Here is a 16,347-nt window from a genome sequence, read left to right as displayed (position 1 = left end):
ATCGATTCCAAGTTTGTTTCTGTAATAAGACGAACGAGACCTCTATTCTTGGCCATGAGAAGACCCTCCCGAAACCTCCAAAGCTCAGCCATGAAACTAGTGGTATTACCAATGTTAGTCACGAATCCAGGAATTCATTGCCCATGGTGATTCCAAATCAACCCGCCCGCGCTAGCAAGCCTCGAGTTTGATCTCTTTGCTCCATCCGTGTTAAGTTTGAAGAAGCCGGGATGGGGAAAAATGGGGGGGAGGGAGACCAGAGTAATTTGGCAAATTAGTTACACATTACTTCCTCAACATTTTTAATTGTTTTTCCCATAATCATTGACATGAACTTTTGTGCATGATTGACCAAAAAATCATATGAAAACCCAGCCGAAATTTTGATGAAAATTGACATCCAAATCTGCTTGGACATTTGTTTAAATATCTTATCCCCATACTCATACTGACGTGGAAACAAGTCACCAAACTCACAATCGAATATCCTGTCCTAAATTCTGCATATATATATATATATTTTTTATTATTATTATTTTTTTTCATTTTCATGTGTTTCGGTAAAAAAAAAAAAAAAAAAAAAACCATTTCCGATTTAATTTACTGTTGCTTTGTTTGCTTTCACTGTTTGCATCAACTTATTATTTTTTTTTTAAAGAAATTACTATTAAAAAGTACTCATTCTGTCCTCATTTTGTTTATTTAACAATGTTTTATTAGATTTATTTTTAAATTAATTTTTCATAATGATAAATTTAGTATTAGTATATGAAAGTTATATATTTAGAAATTACATTAAGAGTACTATTAAACACGAAAATTAAAAATAAGAGTTTATTATTGAAATGGTCTCTCGACTATTGTGAAATTACCAATTTGGTCATCGACAATTTTTTGTGCCCAATTAAGTCCCTCGACTTTGAAAATTTTAACCAATTTTGTCCTCCGTTTATTTTGTCGTTTAAATCGGGACCAAATTGGTAATTTTGCTATAGTCAAGGGATCAAATTGATAATTTTTTATAGTCAACGGACAAAATTGTTAATTATTTTTCATTGAAATGGTCCATCGACTATAGTAAAATTACCAATTTAGTCCATTGACTATGGCAAAATTACCAATTTGGTCCCGGTTTTAATGGATCTTTAACGGCAAAATAAACGGAAGATCAAATTGGTTAAAATTTTCAAAGTCAAGGAACTTAATTGGGTATGAAAAATTGTTAAGGACCAAATTGATAATTTCGCAATAGTCGAGGGACTATTTCAGTGACAGGTAGAATGAAACAAAGAGTAATATTTTACACTGGATTTAAGTAATAAATATCTTGATGTTTTATTTGACACAAACATTATCAATTTTTATGTGTGTAATCCTAATATACCTAAACGGAAAACTTGTAATCACATTAACAAAAATCTTAATTTTTTTAATTATTTTTGAGTATTATTATTATAAAAAGAACTTTTAATATTAGAAGAAACCCAGAGCAGGGTTTTGTCTGTTTCATCAGATCTAATGGGACTCCATCTTCTTTCACCTCCAATCCACAGTTCGAAATCCATTCTCGTTGCTATAAATTCTCCAATTCGCACGCCCTTTCGCACATTCGATCCTTTGCTGAAACCTATTCTGTGTAGAACTAAGCGACCAAACACTTCACCGCTCTTCTCTGCTCCAACACATTGTCGAATTTTTGCTTACAAAGTAGGTATCTCGATCATTTGATCATTTGATGCGGGCTGGGTAATCTCAAATGCTTCTGAAGTTATGTAGTTAATGAAAGCTCTCTTTTTTTTAATTGCAGGGTAGTGGGGTTGAATTCGATAAGAAAGAATCGGCCATGACGATCACGCCGGCGGTGAGAATCAGTGACGGGAAGTTGGTGGTGAAGGACCGTGTAATACTTACAGGTGTGCCGGAGAATGTGATTGCCACTTCCGGGTCGGACTCCGGCCCGGTGGAGGGTGTGTTTCTTGGAGCGGAGTTGGATGAGAAAAGTAGCCGCCATGTGGTCTCGTTGGGGACTCTCCGGGAGGTCCGGTTCATGGCTTGTTTCCGGTTTAAGCTATGGTGGATGTCCCAAATGATGGGAGATAAGGGGCGTGACATTCCTCATGAAACCCAGTTCTTAATTTTGGAAACCAAAGGTATTAAGGATTAGTATATGTATATATTTTATTCTATTTATTGATTTTATTATATTCGATTTGGTCTAGTGTGTTATATTTTCTCTCTTGTAGTTTTGGTTCAGAGTTGTTAAGATCTTTCTATTGTAAATAGCTGTTAGCTGATTGAGTTAGAAAGTATGATTAGTTCATAACATTAGCGGATCATAAAAAATTGTTTGATAGATTAACTCTTTTGTATAATTTTTGTTTCTAAATTATTAGTCAAATAAGCTAAAATTACGCTGATTATTTACCAAACTAGCCTTAGGCTGATTAATACATTCTTTCCATTCTAATAGATGGGTCCCAGCTGGAACCCGACGGCGGCGCCGGCGGCGATGAGAACAAAGTAATCTACACCGTTTTCCTTCCGTTAATTGAAGGCCCATTCCGAGCGTGTCTTCAGGGGAATTCTCGGGACGAGCTAGAGCTCTGCCTGGAGAGCGGCGATTCGGCTATTCTGGGTTCCAATTTTACCCACGCCGTTTACATCCACGCCGGAACGGACCCGTTCGCCGCCATCACGGCGGCGGTAAGCACGGCCAAGCTCCATCTCAAGACTTTCCGGCAACGGCACGAGAAGAAGCTGCCGGGATTTGTTGATTGGTTCGGGTGGTGCACTTGGGATGCCTTTTACCAGGAGGTTACTCAAGAAGGCGTGGAATCCGGGCTCAACTCCCTCGCCGCCGGCGGGATTCCCCCGAAGTTCATCATCATCGACGACGGGTGGCAATCCGTCGGCAGCGACCCGGAAACCCGCGAGGAGAAGCCATTAATGAGGCTCACCGCCATTAAAGAAAACTCAAAATTCCAAGACAAGGAAGACCCAACAATAGGAATCAAAAACATAGTAAACTTCGCCAAACAAAAACACGGCGTCAAATTCGTATACGTTTGGCACGCCATTACCGGGTACTGGGGCGGGGTCCGACCCGGGGAGAAGGGAATGGAGCAATACGGGTCAATCTTGAAGTACCCGGATATTTCCAAAGGGGTGATGGAGAATGAACCTTCATGGAAAACGGATCCACTTGCGGTTCATGGTTTGGGTCTAATGAACCCGAAAAGTGTTTACAAGTTCTATAATGACTTCCATGGCTACTTAGCTTCAGCTGGGGTGGATGGGCTAAAGGTGGATGTGCAGTGCATATTGGAGACTCTTGGAGCTGGGCATGGTGGGCGGGTCGAGATCACACAGCAATATCATCAAGCTCTCGACGCCTCGGTTGCTAACAACTTCCCTGATAATGGCTGCATTGCTTGTATGAGCCACAGCACAGATGCACTTTATTGGTATGAATTTCTTTACCCATCTTTCATACTCAAAAACTAGTTTATAGTTTATCTTGATATGTTAAATTGATGTATTTGTAATGATTATTATGTTTGGTCTATGTTGATTGAATGGCTGATCATAAAGTTCCTTTCTTTTTCTTTTTTTTTTTGAAAGTAAATTTTTGGTATTCAATTCAACTATGCAGCAGCAATCTGAAACTTAAATTGATGTTGTTTGTATGATTGTTATGGAACAGCTCAAAGCAAACGGCTGTGATTAGAGCGTGCGATGATTTCTACCCACGCGATCCGAAATCACACACAATCCACATTTCTGCAGTGGCATATAACAGTGTGTTCCTTGGTGAGTTTATGCAGCCTGATTGGGACATGTTCCACTCCCTTCATCCGGCTGCGGAGTATCATGGCTCAGTAAGGGCTCTCAGTGGCGGCCCAGTCTATGTTAGGTGATTAATGTTGTATCTCTGCTGTTGATTGTTGATTATGCATATACATAGGAACTACATTCATTAATTAATTAATGTGTGGTTGAATTCTAAATTCTTGTATGAAACAGTGATGCACCTGGGAAACACAATTTTGAGCTCCTAAGGAAGCTTGTTCTCCCTGATGGTTCAATTCTTAGAGCTCGTTTGCCTGGCCGCCCTACAAAGGATTGCCTTTTTTCTGACCCTTCTCGAGATGGTGTTAGGTGAGCATTGCTATTATATTCTCAGAACAGAACTGCTTGTTAGTTAGTTGGAACCATGGTGCAAAAAATTAAATTGAACTAATAATTATTATTATGTTCATGTAATGTAATTTCAGCCTCTTGAAGATTTGGAACATGAACAAATACACCGGGGTGCTTGGAGTCTACAACTGCCAAGGTGCAGCATGGAATGCAGTTGAGAGGAAGAACACGTTCCACCAAACTGGAACCGAGGCAATAACAGGATATGTTAGGGGCCGTGATGTTCATAGCCTCTCCGAAGTTGCGTTGGACTCCAACTGGAGTGGAGACTCTGCTGTATACTCTCACAACAAAGGCAATCTCGTCACCCTTCCGTACAATGCTGCAATGCCCATTTCCTTGAAGATCCTCGAGCATGACATTTTCACCATCACGCCTATCAAGGTCTTGGCACCGGGGTTCAGCTTTGCACCGTTGGGGCTCGTTGACATGTTCAATGCAGGTGGAGCAATTGAGGGACTCAAGTATGAAATGAAGGCCAGTTGCCAAGGTGAAGCTAGTTCTGTGGGTGTAGTTTTTATTGAGGTTAGGGGGTGTGGCAGATTTGGTGCTTACTCATCTGCCAAACCAAGAAAGTGCAGCTTGGGAGGAAATGTGGTTGATTTTACATATGATTTGGATTCTGGTTTGGTCACCTTAAACTTGGATGACATGCCTGCAGAAGATCAGAGAGTTCACATCATTGAGATTGAATTATAAGATGCTAAATTGTTCTCCACATTATTTGGGGATGAGAAGAGGACACCTACCTCAGAAGAAATTAAAGATTCTTCAAGTGACTAACTTCCTCTCTCCCAGGATTGTTTTCCCACTATGCATTGCTCCAAACATGTTGGATAAAAAGATGAATGAAAGATTAGATCCTGATCTTGGATTGTATTAGAACATTTATGTAATTTCAAGCTGAAAATTTAGTTTGATTCTTACACCCCAACGAACAAGATGGATTTGGACAAAAGATTTGAATTCCACATGGGATCATATGCTTCTATGTAATCACAAATAAGTTTGATGGCTCATGTCAAAACTTCATTTTCAATCCTTCAATGAAATCAATCCTGCTCAAAATCTTCTGCTTCTTCCTCATTTTCGAGCAAGAGCTGTTCGGACAAAAGAACATCTTCCAGCTCCTTCCCAAACTCATCATTGTCGTCTTCCTGCAATTCACCCGCTTCCTCTAAATTTTCATCAACTTGCATTGGTTCTTCCTGATGTACAGGTTCCATAGCCAACTGATGAGCACATCCTGTTTGTTGATAGAATGCATCCTTCTGTGCATTCCAATCTGCGGCTTTCTGCTCGATTGTTTCTCCAACCGATCTCTTATTCTCCACTATGTGTTTTATGTTTTCGATATCTACAATCTTGCTAGCCTCTTTAGAAAGGAAACAAGAAGAACCAGTGAGCTCAAAACAAGTTTAAAGGAGCAGCATTTCATTAAATTAAATGATAAGACATGTAAAGATATACAAATAGTTGAGGTACCTTCAATGGCTTGTTTCTTGGCCATTGCATATTCTGTTGAACTTTGTTTGATCAAATCTGCATCAAGTTCCTTTCCCTAGAAAAATAAAATTTTAAAATACCGTTTTGGAATCAAGAGAGTGGCACCATGACAAAAACATGTCACAAAGCATTGATAAATGACCATGTAAAAGTGATTATGATGACCAATAATTAGCAAAATTCATTTGAATGGCCTAACTGACCACATTGTACAAATCTGCAAATCAGTGCAGCCCATTGGAAATGTATGTTAGCACATACATAATAATCTATCATGTGCACAAGTAAAGCAACTTTCCAAGAAAGAATTTGACCAAATTAATGCCACACAAGTTTTGGAGCATACCATGTCCAAATGGGTGAAGTGCTCAATTCGTGTATTTGCAAACAACCTATACAGCAAAAATAGTTATGGTCACTTGGCCAGTTGCAGCAAAAAAACCAAAGACAACAGATAAGGGAAACCCTTGTTTTAAGGTGGGGTTTTATAAAATTTAGTCCTTACTTCTCATATGCAGTTTGGACTCTAGCATTCTGTATCTCTGTAAGTTCATTTACTCTTTCTGTTGTAGAGCCTTCATTTATATCCACAAACCCAAAGAGAAACATGTTCCTTTCCAACATTCTTTTGACTAAAGCACAGACAACTTTTATATTGTTGGCTTTTGCATCTGCAACAAGGCTTCGCAACCTCTTCAATTCGCCTGTAAAGGAGTTAGTATGCACCATCACATCAATGACCATAACATTTCAGCAACAGGAATCACTTTTAAAATACATACCAAGAGATAGATATATCTTGAAAGGAGGCTTAAATGGCTGAGTCTCAAAAAGGCAATATAAGCAATAAAGGCCACCCAGTCTATGTGATAAAGAGCGAGTAGATATTGCATAGCCTAAGACCAAGAGACAAAAAACAAAGAGTAAAAAAAGTAAATATCAGTACCAAACAGCAAGAATGTAATTTGAGGACATGGGGATGGCAATTTAAGTTCCCAGAGGTCATCAATAAAAGAGAAAATAATATCCATGACTGAGGACAATATACTATCTATGTAGCTCATTCACATTCTATAATCTCTACATCTAGTCCAGTCCTAGTCCCTTCATTTCAGAAGTTCAGAGTTTTAAATGAATATTAGGTGAGTATACATACTTTTACAAAGCTAGATCAAGTATATTAGGTGAGTATACATACTTTTACCAAGCTAGATCAAGTAATCTTTAAGAACTGAATAGCATTAAACATATTTTCTCAATGCTATCCATGGATGTTAAATAATCCAAGAAAAAAAGAATGCAAAAGTGAGAACCGGATATAGCATAAAGGAAGTATCAAGTATGAATGGCAAACATAATACAATAAGAAAAACAAGGATAAACCCATAAACCAAACAACTGGAAGGGGCACTGACAATGCAAGAAATAACATATTATGATGTCCAAGAACTATAATAATAACTAACTGTTGGAAAGAAACATCAAACTCTGAAGTCGAGTTAAATTCTTTCAGGATTTTAAGATAGAAAGCTATTAGCTCTTGTAACATTAAGAAATTAGATACAATATTATGCCCAACATCTATTAATTCGTGAAGAATTGTCTACTTGTAATAAATATGTTGTGCGCCTAGAGGCCTGAGAACGTGTCACTGGGTGATGTACAGGGCTGGAGGGCCTAGCAGGAGGAACGGGTGAAGCCTGAGGTCTACCTATGGCTGCTACTGCCTACTGATAAGAAGAAAATAAAGAAGCAAAGCTGAAGAAGTTCTGGAGTTCTTCCTCTCCCAATTCTCATTAAATCAAAAACACAAAATGCCTGATGATAATCATCTAAATCCTAAGCTCTTAAATACTAAAAGAAGCAACAGTCATAAACGGTAACAAGCATGAAAATAGGAGATCACAAAACAAATATAACAATAAGGAATTCAAAAAAAAAAAAATAATAAAAACTGATATAAATAGCTTATGAAGCTGCCCTGCATCGTTGATATGTCCTTCCAACGAATGCATCAAAATAGCATACTCTCATTACCTTTAAGAAAGGAAATTTTTTAATATAACAGAAACAGATCATATGGTTGATGCTGAGGGAAAGACTTAACAGATTGTTGGGACAAAAACTGGTTGAGTTACTTAGGTTTTATCTGCATTCTGCAATAAGAAAAGGACTTCGTAGCACTCAAAAGGAGTAGGCTGTGGACACATTGTTGGCTGGCAATTTTCTACTTTCATAATGAGAAGTCACTCAATCTAGATGAACAAGCTAAAGCACATCAGATTGGGTAACAGAGCACTAAAATAAAAAGTATCGAATGAAGCATGCTAAGAACATACCAACTGAATAAGCAAAGAGTGATTGCATAAAGCATGCCTGATTTGTGGAAGGACTTGCCTCAAAAATAAAGGAGAATTTTTTTGAAAGCCATACTCTCTTCATCTCCGCAAGAGTAGTTGATCCGCCCTATACACCAACAAGATTGCTACTTACCAAAAGAAGCAGGGAGAATTGAAAATACAACAAAAGAAATTAAGTGATACCAGTCAACATCACTATAGTTGAGGGGATCATACTAAGGAAGCACAAAATAGTTCATACCTCAGCGAATTCACTTATAAGGTCATCTATGTCTAGTTTAAATGGTTTAAGATCCATGACAGTAATCAGTAACAAGCCCCCTCCAGAAAATCTGCAACAGAAATAGACATGGATAACTTAAAAAGTAAGATGACATGCGTTTTGCATACTAAGATGTAACTAGGGATTGCAAAAGGTAAGGTACCAACCTGTTCAGCCATTCTCAAATCCGAACTCATTTACAGTTAAGACTACCCAACCCCGTCCCAAACCCAACTAAATATTACCCTGCCCAATACCCTATTGACACTAACTGTAGGGCATTCAAACCCATCACCCATTTAATATATTTTAAAAAAAAATTATATCTAAACCAAAATGTATTCACCCCACACCACCAATATGGATAATATACATACAAGAATGACAAAAATAAGAAAATCCCAATCCATAGCCAAGGAGTCTGGTGTACATAAACCATCACAAACTCAGTTCCCAGATTAACCATTCCAGTCAGAAATTGATTTCAGCAAAGCCAAGCTGAGAACCATTCCAGTGAAGCCAAGTTGAGCTCATAGGTTCTTAATTAAGCATGATTTATGAAATAATCATTTACAATTGACCAATAAGCCTAGCATTTATTTTCTTCTGCCTCCCCCTCCAAGGGTGATTTTCAGTTTAGAGCCAGTTAATCAGCATTTTAGAACAATGAACTGGTTCTAAAACCTAAACAATCTCAATATTTAAAAAATTCAAACTATTACTCTATGTAATTCAGTACAGCAACTCATCAAACGAGCATGAGCATAGGATTAAATTGGGAGAAATGTATAGATATAGATGTAGGTAGAGGGAAGCTTACCAAGTTCGCTGCACAGAGGCGGTGTCGACTGTCCACGATAAAATAATAGCATCAAACTTCAAACGTAACTCAATTTCCACTACATCAGCCGCCCAAATACGTCCTGAATTTTATTGAAAAAAAAAAGGATGAGATAGGTTTTTTTTCTTGTTCTTTTTGAGTACGATTCACTTTGTTATAGAGTTAAAACGGATTAGAGGAGCTGAGGAGCGGGTTTATACAGGCCTAAGGAGGGCCGCCCCATTCCGCCTTAGGCCCGTGGAGTTAGGCGGGGGCCGACAAAATATTAAGTTTGTAATTTTTAAAAATTTATAATTTGTAAACAAAAATATGTAAATGCTAAAATTATTTTAGGGTCTGTTTGAAAAGCAGAAAAATGTTTTCGAGAAAATGAGTCATTTTTCGAAAAATAGTTTCATTTCCAGTGTTTTGATGTATTATAGAAAACTGTCTTTGTGTGTTTAGTTCATTTTCTGGAAAATAGGTAGAATTGTATAATTAAACATTGAAATTATTTTATTTATAATATAAAAAATTATAATAATATTAAAATAATATTATTTATAAAATTATAATGTTATCACAGGGGTGATATGACTTGGATTTGGCCGAGAACATGCGAAACGACCATTTGGCAATTCCGGAAAATGACTTACGGAAAAACAATTCCGTAAGTCATTTTTCGAAAAAATAAACTACTTTTTCTTGGTCAACGGAAAACATTTTCCATTGACCGCATTTTTCGGACGTTGCCAAACACCAAAAACTCAAAAAACATTTTTCGGAAGTAATTTTACGGGTTACTAAACACACCTTAGATTGTCTAGTGGCACGAACTCTCTTAATTTACATTTCTCAACAAATATTATTAATTTATGATATTATGTTCCAAATATAAATTTTTTTAAATATTTATTGAGTATAATAATGGCTACCTGAGGACTAGCAAGGCAACAACTCTATCCAGAACACATTGCCAAACCTGTCAAGAGTGGAACACTATTTGTTAAAAAAAGGAAAATACTACTATCATTCCTAACTTATAGTCTCTCTCACAAAATTTTGATATTTACATTTTCATTAGGATCCATATGATGAAAATAATTAATCATCAATTGCCACATAGAGCAAAAGTGAGGGAGGCTGAAGCAATTTGTTTGGGAGAGGCTTTAAGTTGGTTAAAGGATACTGGTATGGGTACCGCAGATGTGGAGATGGATTCCCAGTTAGTTTTTCATGCTATTTCCTCTACTTCTTTTTATTCATGCTTTCCAGTTAGTTGACATTCCTCCTATTTTCCTTGTAAACTGTCTTTCTCGTGATTTAAAACATTAAGGGTGTGTTTGGTTGGTGGGTTTAGACATAAGGAATGGGTATGAAAGTGATAGCTTGTGTTTGGTTGATAGGTTTTGTGAATGCTATTATGGGTTTGGAATACCCCATTAATGACAAAACCTATACCCTTATTAAATAAGGGTTTCATCTCCCATCCTCCTTTCTTCTTCAACTATTAATAATCATTCTCATTCCACCAAACTACTAAACATGCTAAATACTTTCACCAAAACCCATTACAATTACCAAGTATTTGATACCCATTCCGATTCCGATTCCCATGTGTGAACCAAACGCACCCTAAGTTTTTATTCTAAAAAAAAGAAGGGGAATAGATGCAGTAAAATTCTTTTTTAAATTAGGCGGACTGGACGGCCGGGTAGCGTGTGGCCCGCCGAGTCCGCTCTGCCTAGCTCTTGGAGCAGGCTAAAAAGTCCGCCAATAATATAGACTTTGTGGAGATACCTCAATGATTGAAACTAAAGCAATTGTGGAAGGCTTGCAATGGGCCTGGACTAAGGGTATTCGAGATGTTGAAATACAATTTGATGCCAAAAAAGTCATCCATTGGATCAAAGGGAATACTACTTTTCGGGGCCTACTATAGAGATATGTTGAGGAAGTAAGGAAGTGACTTGGAAAAGATTGGAAGATTTCCATTAAGCCATCTTCCGGGAACAAACCCAAGTTGCTGATGCTCTTGCTAACATGGGAACCCACCAGTATAACGAGTGGATGATCCTTACAAACTGCCCTCCTGAAGGCGAGAAGGCCTACTTTAGAGATCTAGCGCGTGCCATCTGCTACCGCAGAGTTCGGGAGCTGATTAGTTAGTTTTCTCCATGGGGTCCCACCCTCCTAGCATGATAAAAAAAAGTCCATCCCGTCCGTTTAACAGCTCTATGTACATACAGTTTGCATATTATATACTTTTAATTAATAGATTATCGGCATTTAGTTATAAATGAATGTACCTAATCTATTAATTATTAATTGAATGTAAATAATAACTAAATGTATATAATAGAGTAATTGTATATAAATAATCTGGACTATGATCTATAGACTATAATATTCATGGTGAACCATGATCTATAAATATAACCATTGCAAAGAAATGAATTGGGTCTTTTTAGATGACGTTAATTTAAGGCCCACAGTATTGATTTGGATATGGGCTTTGAGATCTATTATATATTTATATTTTATAGAGTTTTGGTATATGTTGTGTTTTTTTATTTAGGTCCATTGGTTGCTTTTCTTCTCTAGAAAATTATTCAACACACAAATGTGGGTGAAATTACTATACTTGAGAGGCTATTTTAGTAATTTACTATTATTATTTTAATTTTCTCTATATAAAAGGTATTTCACTTATATATTTCATGTAAAATAGGTGAATTGAGTTGTCTTGCCTTAGGGGTGGGTCTTCACAGTCCACAAATTCTATTAGGATTAAGAAAATATAATAAAAAAGTTGCTTAAGTGCCTAACTAATCAATTACACCCCTTTACTTTCTTCACAAAACAAGCTTAACACAATTTTTATTGGACATTTTAAAATTTAAATATGGCAAGCTAACCCATAACTTGACCCACTTATAAACCAGATCCATGAATGAATGACCCGTTTAGACTCACCTTTTGATGACCTACTAAATTCTCAACCTGCTTTTATTATATGGTGAAACGGGACGAATAGTTTGCATAACCAGTTTTACACTCTACCGATAAAGAGGTTAGAGGTTTTGAATGAGAATTGCTTATTATTTGCACGAGTAAAAAAGTTTTCATTTCTTATATACCGCCACATTTTCGATAGGCATGATACTGGACTTGATCCTTCAGGCCTCCACCTAACAATCTCCTAGTCACCGGGTGCTAGACTTGTCCCTTCACCGGATACATATGTACATTGGCAAATTGCTACACTTCAAACCTATTATTGCGCATTATTTTTGTGTGTACTATGTGTGATGGTTAACTAGTTAGATCATCATTATGGTAGAACTTTGTTATCTAACTAATTGACAAGCTCAAGTACAAATCCAGCTAATATTGTTAGATTGGTCCCCTTCCTTCTTTTTACTTTTTTCATGAACATTATTAGACCTATTTTAACATTTTACCCGATTAATTTCATAATCTTATGGATGGGAACTAAACGGTAAGGAATCTAGAAGTCTAGGCAATGAATAATATTTTTCTTTATTTAGCCACACATAAGTACAATATCATTCGTAAAGATATGATATTTTTAAAATAAAAAGTGACGGAAACATATGTACCTAGTTATAATTTTTCATAAGTTATGTGCGTAATTAACATGTACTGGTTGTTTATTTCTGAAATACAATATTTATATGTATGAGTTAATTACCGAAAGGTCCTTTGACTACAGTAAAATTACAGATTTAGTTCTTGACTTTTTTCTTTTACCAATTAAACCAATCAATTTTAAAAATCTTAATCAATTTGGTCCATCGTTTGTTTTGCCGTTAGACATCTGTTAACTCGAGACCAAATTGGTAATTTTGCTGTAGGCAAGGAACCATTTTGGTCATCACATGCACAATTTTCTCCGAAAAGTTAATTATTGAAATGGTCCATTGACTATAGCGAAATTGCCAATTTGGTTCCGAGTTAACGAAGGTCTAATGGCAAAACAAATGAAGGATCAAATTGGTTAAGATTTTTAAAGTTGAGGCATTTAATTGGTCAAAAAATAATCAATGACCAAATTGATAATTTCGCTGTAGTCAAGAGACCATTTCAATAATTAACTCTTATACGTATAGTATTATAACATTTTTATAATATTCAAGATTTTTTATGGTGTCAAAGCATTCGGTACAATTATGTGCGTCGTACTTAGTCGTACTAAGTATGACTAGTACTAATATTAATAATATCAAGTGACTATAGATTTCTTTAATCACTTAACGAAAAAAAATAATATCAAATACAATTAAATATATCATTTTTTTTAGTATTATTGACCATGTTACATCATATTTAATTTGATTTTGCGCTTTCAACATCATTAAAAAAAATAATATAATCTTATAAACATTATTGTATTTTACATTTTTGTTGCAGTTGTTGTTATGAAATTAACGACATAATGTCGAATGTTTTAGTGCATGGAGCAAAAATTTCATTCCTCGTGTCTAGTGTTGCTCACCATATACAATCCCAACTTTACATTGGGTGCAACAAATCTAACCGTTAATAATTTTCATAAACAATGTTACCCTTCTTAGTTTTCATCAATGGGTAAACAACACGTGAAGTGTTTTTGTAATTTTTTTAATCCTGTTTTATAACAAGGAGAATTATTATTATTATTTTTTTACCCTAGTGATACTAACACACACACACACATATAGTAATAAGAATTAATTTCTAATTAAATATATTTATTTTAAAAAAATTCTAGACTTGCCCATATGGCAAGTCCTGCCTGTTTTAATAATACTAGCTGTCATAATAATAGTAATTTTGTATTTGAAAGTTAATTAGTATTTAATAATAATAATAATAATAATAATAATAATATAATAATAATAATAATAATAATAATATAGGATGGATAAATTTATAGGAGATTTATAGGAGAAGAGTGTCAAAAAAGTTTTAATTGGGAGGGGTAAAGGATATCATTTATTTAAAATAATAAGGATAAAGATGAAAAAAATAGTTAAGAAGCTACTAGCTTATTTTCAAATGTGGTAATATTTTTCTATTAACTTTTCCAAAATATCCAAATTAAAAATAGTTAAAAAAATATTTTTCTATTAACTTTTCCAAAATATCCAAATAAGGATAAAGATGTAACCCATAATAATATTTTTCTATTAACTTTTCCAAAATATCCAAATTAAAATGTGATCTTGTTTAATAGAGTTAATTTCATTTTTTGTCCTAAATTTATAGGTGAAAGTCCATTTGTAGTCAATTTTTTATTAGAACATCCATCTTTGGTCTTAGTAATATTGTGGCATGACTATTTTTTGTCATCTGTCAACAAAATTATTGAAATGACGTTAAATACAAGAGTATTTCGATCATTTTTACAAAGTGGATTGACCCGCTATATTTTATTTTTATTTTGTTGGTAAAGGACAAAAAATGGTCATGTACTCATGCCACAATAATACTAGGACCAAAGAAGGATATTATGAAAAAAAAAAAAAGATTAAAAGTGGAATGCCATACATAAATGATAAATCTAGGACCAAAAATGGAATCAACTCTTGTTTAATATATAATTGTGTTTTTTTTTTGTGACGAGTGTAACTCGTAACCAATTCTATTACAATGCAGTATATGTTCATAACAATTTTCTCAACCTGTGACGCACAAAGAGTCAATATGCCTCCTACATGAGGGAGTAACTTGGTGCCACTAGACCACAAGATTTTGTATAATAGTATGTAAATCATATAAGAGAGGTAAACTGTACTAGGAGTCTAGGAATCTATAATTCTTTTTTTTTTTTTTGTTTAATACTAGTAAGGAAAACAAGAGTAATACTAAACATATTCCCACATTCTACTCCATTTTATACCTCTCTGCGGCTCTGCTTACATGTCGCCCTTTGATTCATTCAAAAAATGTGGACCACAGCTTTTATTAATATATTTTCATCTTCCTCCAATAAAATCAAGACACATGGCGGGAGTTTTACTCCTTTGGAATACATATATCATTTTCCGAAAAACAAACAACTATAAATAGTGTGGCAACATCACCTGATTCACATCAATACAATCAGTCTCCAAAACCAGCCTAATGCCGTTAGAAGAAGGATCCTCCAAACAATTATCTTGATCTGACTATCCAAAAACAACATATATATGCCACTATCAAATATGTACAAAAATTAATTTTTATATGAATATGCACAACATAACACTTCCAATTCCTTCTTTTAAGCTCACAATCGTAGAGATAATATGACAATAAAGATTGCTTGCCCTTTCATGCATTGCGATTATCTTTTCAACAACTTATGAATCACTCTTTAAAATCACTTCCGTGAACCCTTTATCCCAAGCAATCCTATATCGGTAAAACCCCGTCGTATACCGTGGATCGCGGTTCACAGTACATTGTGGACCATGATCATAAAACGACGTCGTTTCAATAAGTGAGAGAAACGACTTCCGTAAATCTGCGTAACTTATACTACAGTTCGTCTCAAATGATACTACAGTTGTGTTGAACTGATACTGCAGTTAAGGCCATTTCATCTGTCTGGAACTGCAATTGTGTTGAAAGAGAACTGCAGTTGTGCAGAACGGAAGCCGTTTCATCCGACTGTTTTCATTAATCAAAACGACGTCTTTTTGTCACTTGGACCATAATTCTTGGTGGACCGCGGTCCACAGTAAAATTTGCTGGTAAACACATGCTATGTGAACAAGCTTATTATTACCTTTCCAATGCACTCTAAATTGAAACCTTCAAATCCATTTGCCCCAATTCTCTTGCAGGGCACCACCGATCGCCACTTCCCTTGATTGCCCACTCCTACTAGAAGTGTCAATTCTAGCCAACAAAAACATGGCGTGACGAGTTGGAGATTTGTAAACTCAACTTACATTTTGACGGGTATGTGGGTAAAGGGCAATCCGCCAACCACTTTTCATAATGCAAAATTCAAAAGTATACATTTAAAAATAATTTAAATAATAGTATATACAAATATTAACAAAAAAAATACAAAATTATGCATATATCAAGTTATTTTTATTAAAAAAAATCACAAAACACACCATTATACAAATACTAAAAATAAAAAAGATTAATATTTGATGCAATGCTATATATCAGCGGTGAAGGAGAAGATGCCACATCAT

At 35.4% G+C, this 16,347-nt stretch overlaps 2 protein-coding genes across 3 annotated transcripts; one reads left to right on the top strand and one right to left on the bottom strand.

The window, feature by feature from the left end:
- The first annotated feature begins 1,503 nt into the window (after positions 1-1,503).
- LOC116014404 (probable galactinol--sucrose galactosyltransferase 6) lies at positions 1,504-5,238 on the top strand. The gene is made up of 6 exons (XM_031254455.1): positions 1,504-1,707; positions 1,808-2,150; positions 2,471-3,464; positions 3,704-3,913; positions 4,024-4,158; positions 4,275-5,238. The coding sequence occupies exons 1-6, from the start codon at positions 1,519-1,521 to the stop codon at positions 4,897-4,899; spliced, it is 2,496 nt and encodes an 831-aa protein (XP_031110315.1). The 5' UTR covers positions 1,504-1,518; the 3' UTR covers positions 4,900-5,238.
- LOC116014405 lies at positions 4,815-9,321 on the bottom strand. 2 transcript variants are annotated; one of them, XM_031254456.1, is made up of 9 exons: positions 9,149-9,321; positions 8,308-8,398; positions 8,046-8,172; positions 6,489-6,602; positions 6,212-6,410; positions 6,053-6,098; positions 5,686-5,761; positions 4,950-5,575; positions 4,815-4,855 (listed from the first exon to the last, which is right to left on the bottom strand). In XM_031254456.1, exons 2-8 carry the CDS (start codon positions 8,362-8,364, stop codon positions 5,253-5,255), a joined length of 942 nt encoding a protein of 313 aa, XP_031110316.1. In that variant the 5' UTR covers positions 8,365-8,398; positions 9,149-9,321; the 3' UTR covers positions 4,815-4,855; positions 4,950-5,252. The 2 variants fall into 2 exon arrangements, with proteins under 2 accessions (XP_031110316.1, XP_031110318.1); XM_031254458.1 differs by lacking the exons at positions 4,815-4,855; positions 6,489-6,602 and having other exon boundaries at positions 5,078-5,575.
- Positions 9,322-16,347: the final 7,026 nt, after the last annotated feature.

Source organism: Ipomoea triloba, chromosome 3 (assembly GCF_003576645.1).
Source record: "Ipomoea triloba cultivar NCNSP0323 chromosome 3, ASM357664v1".
Classification (NCBI taxonomy): domain Eukaryota; kingdom Viridiplantae; phylum Streptophyta; class Magnoliopsida; order Solanales; family Convolvulaceae; genus Ipomoea; species Ipomoea triloba.
This window is presented reverse-complemented; position numbering and strand designations above follow the sequence as displayed.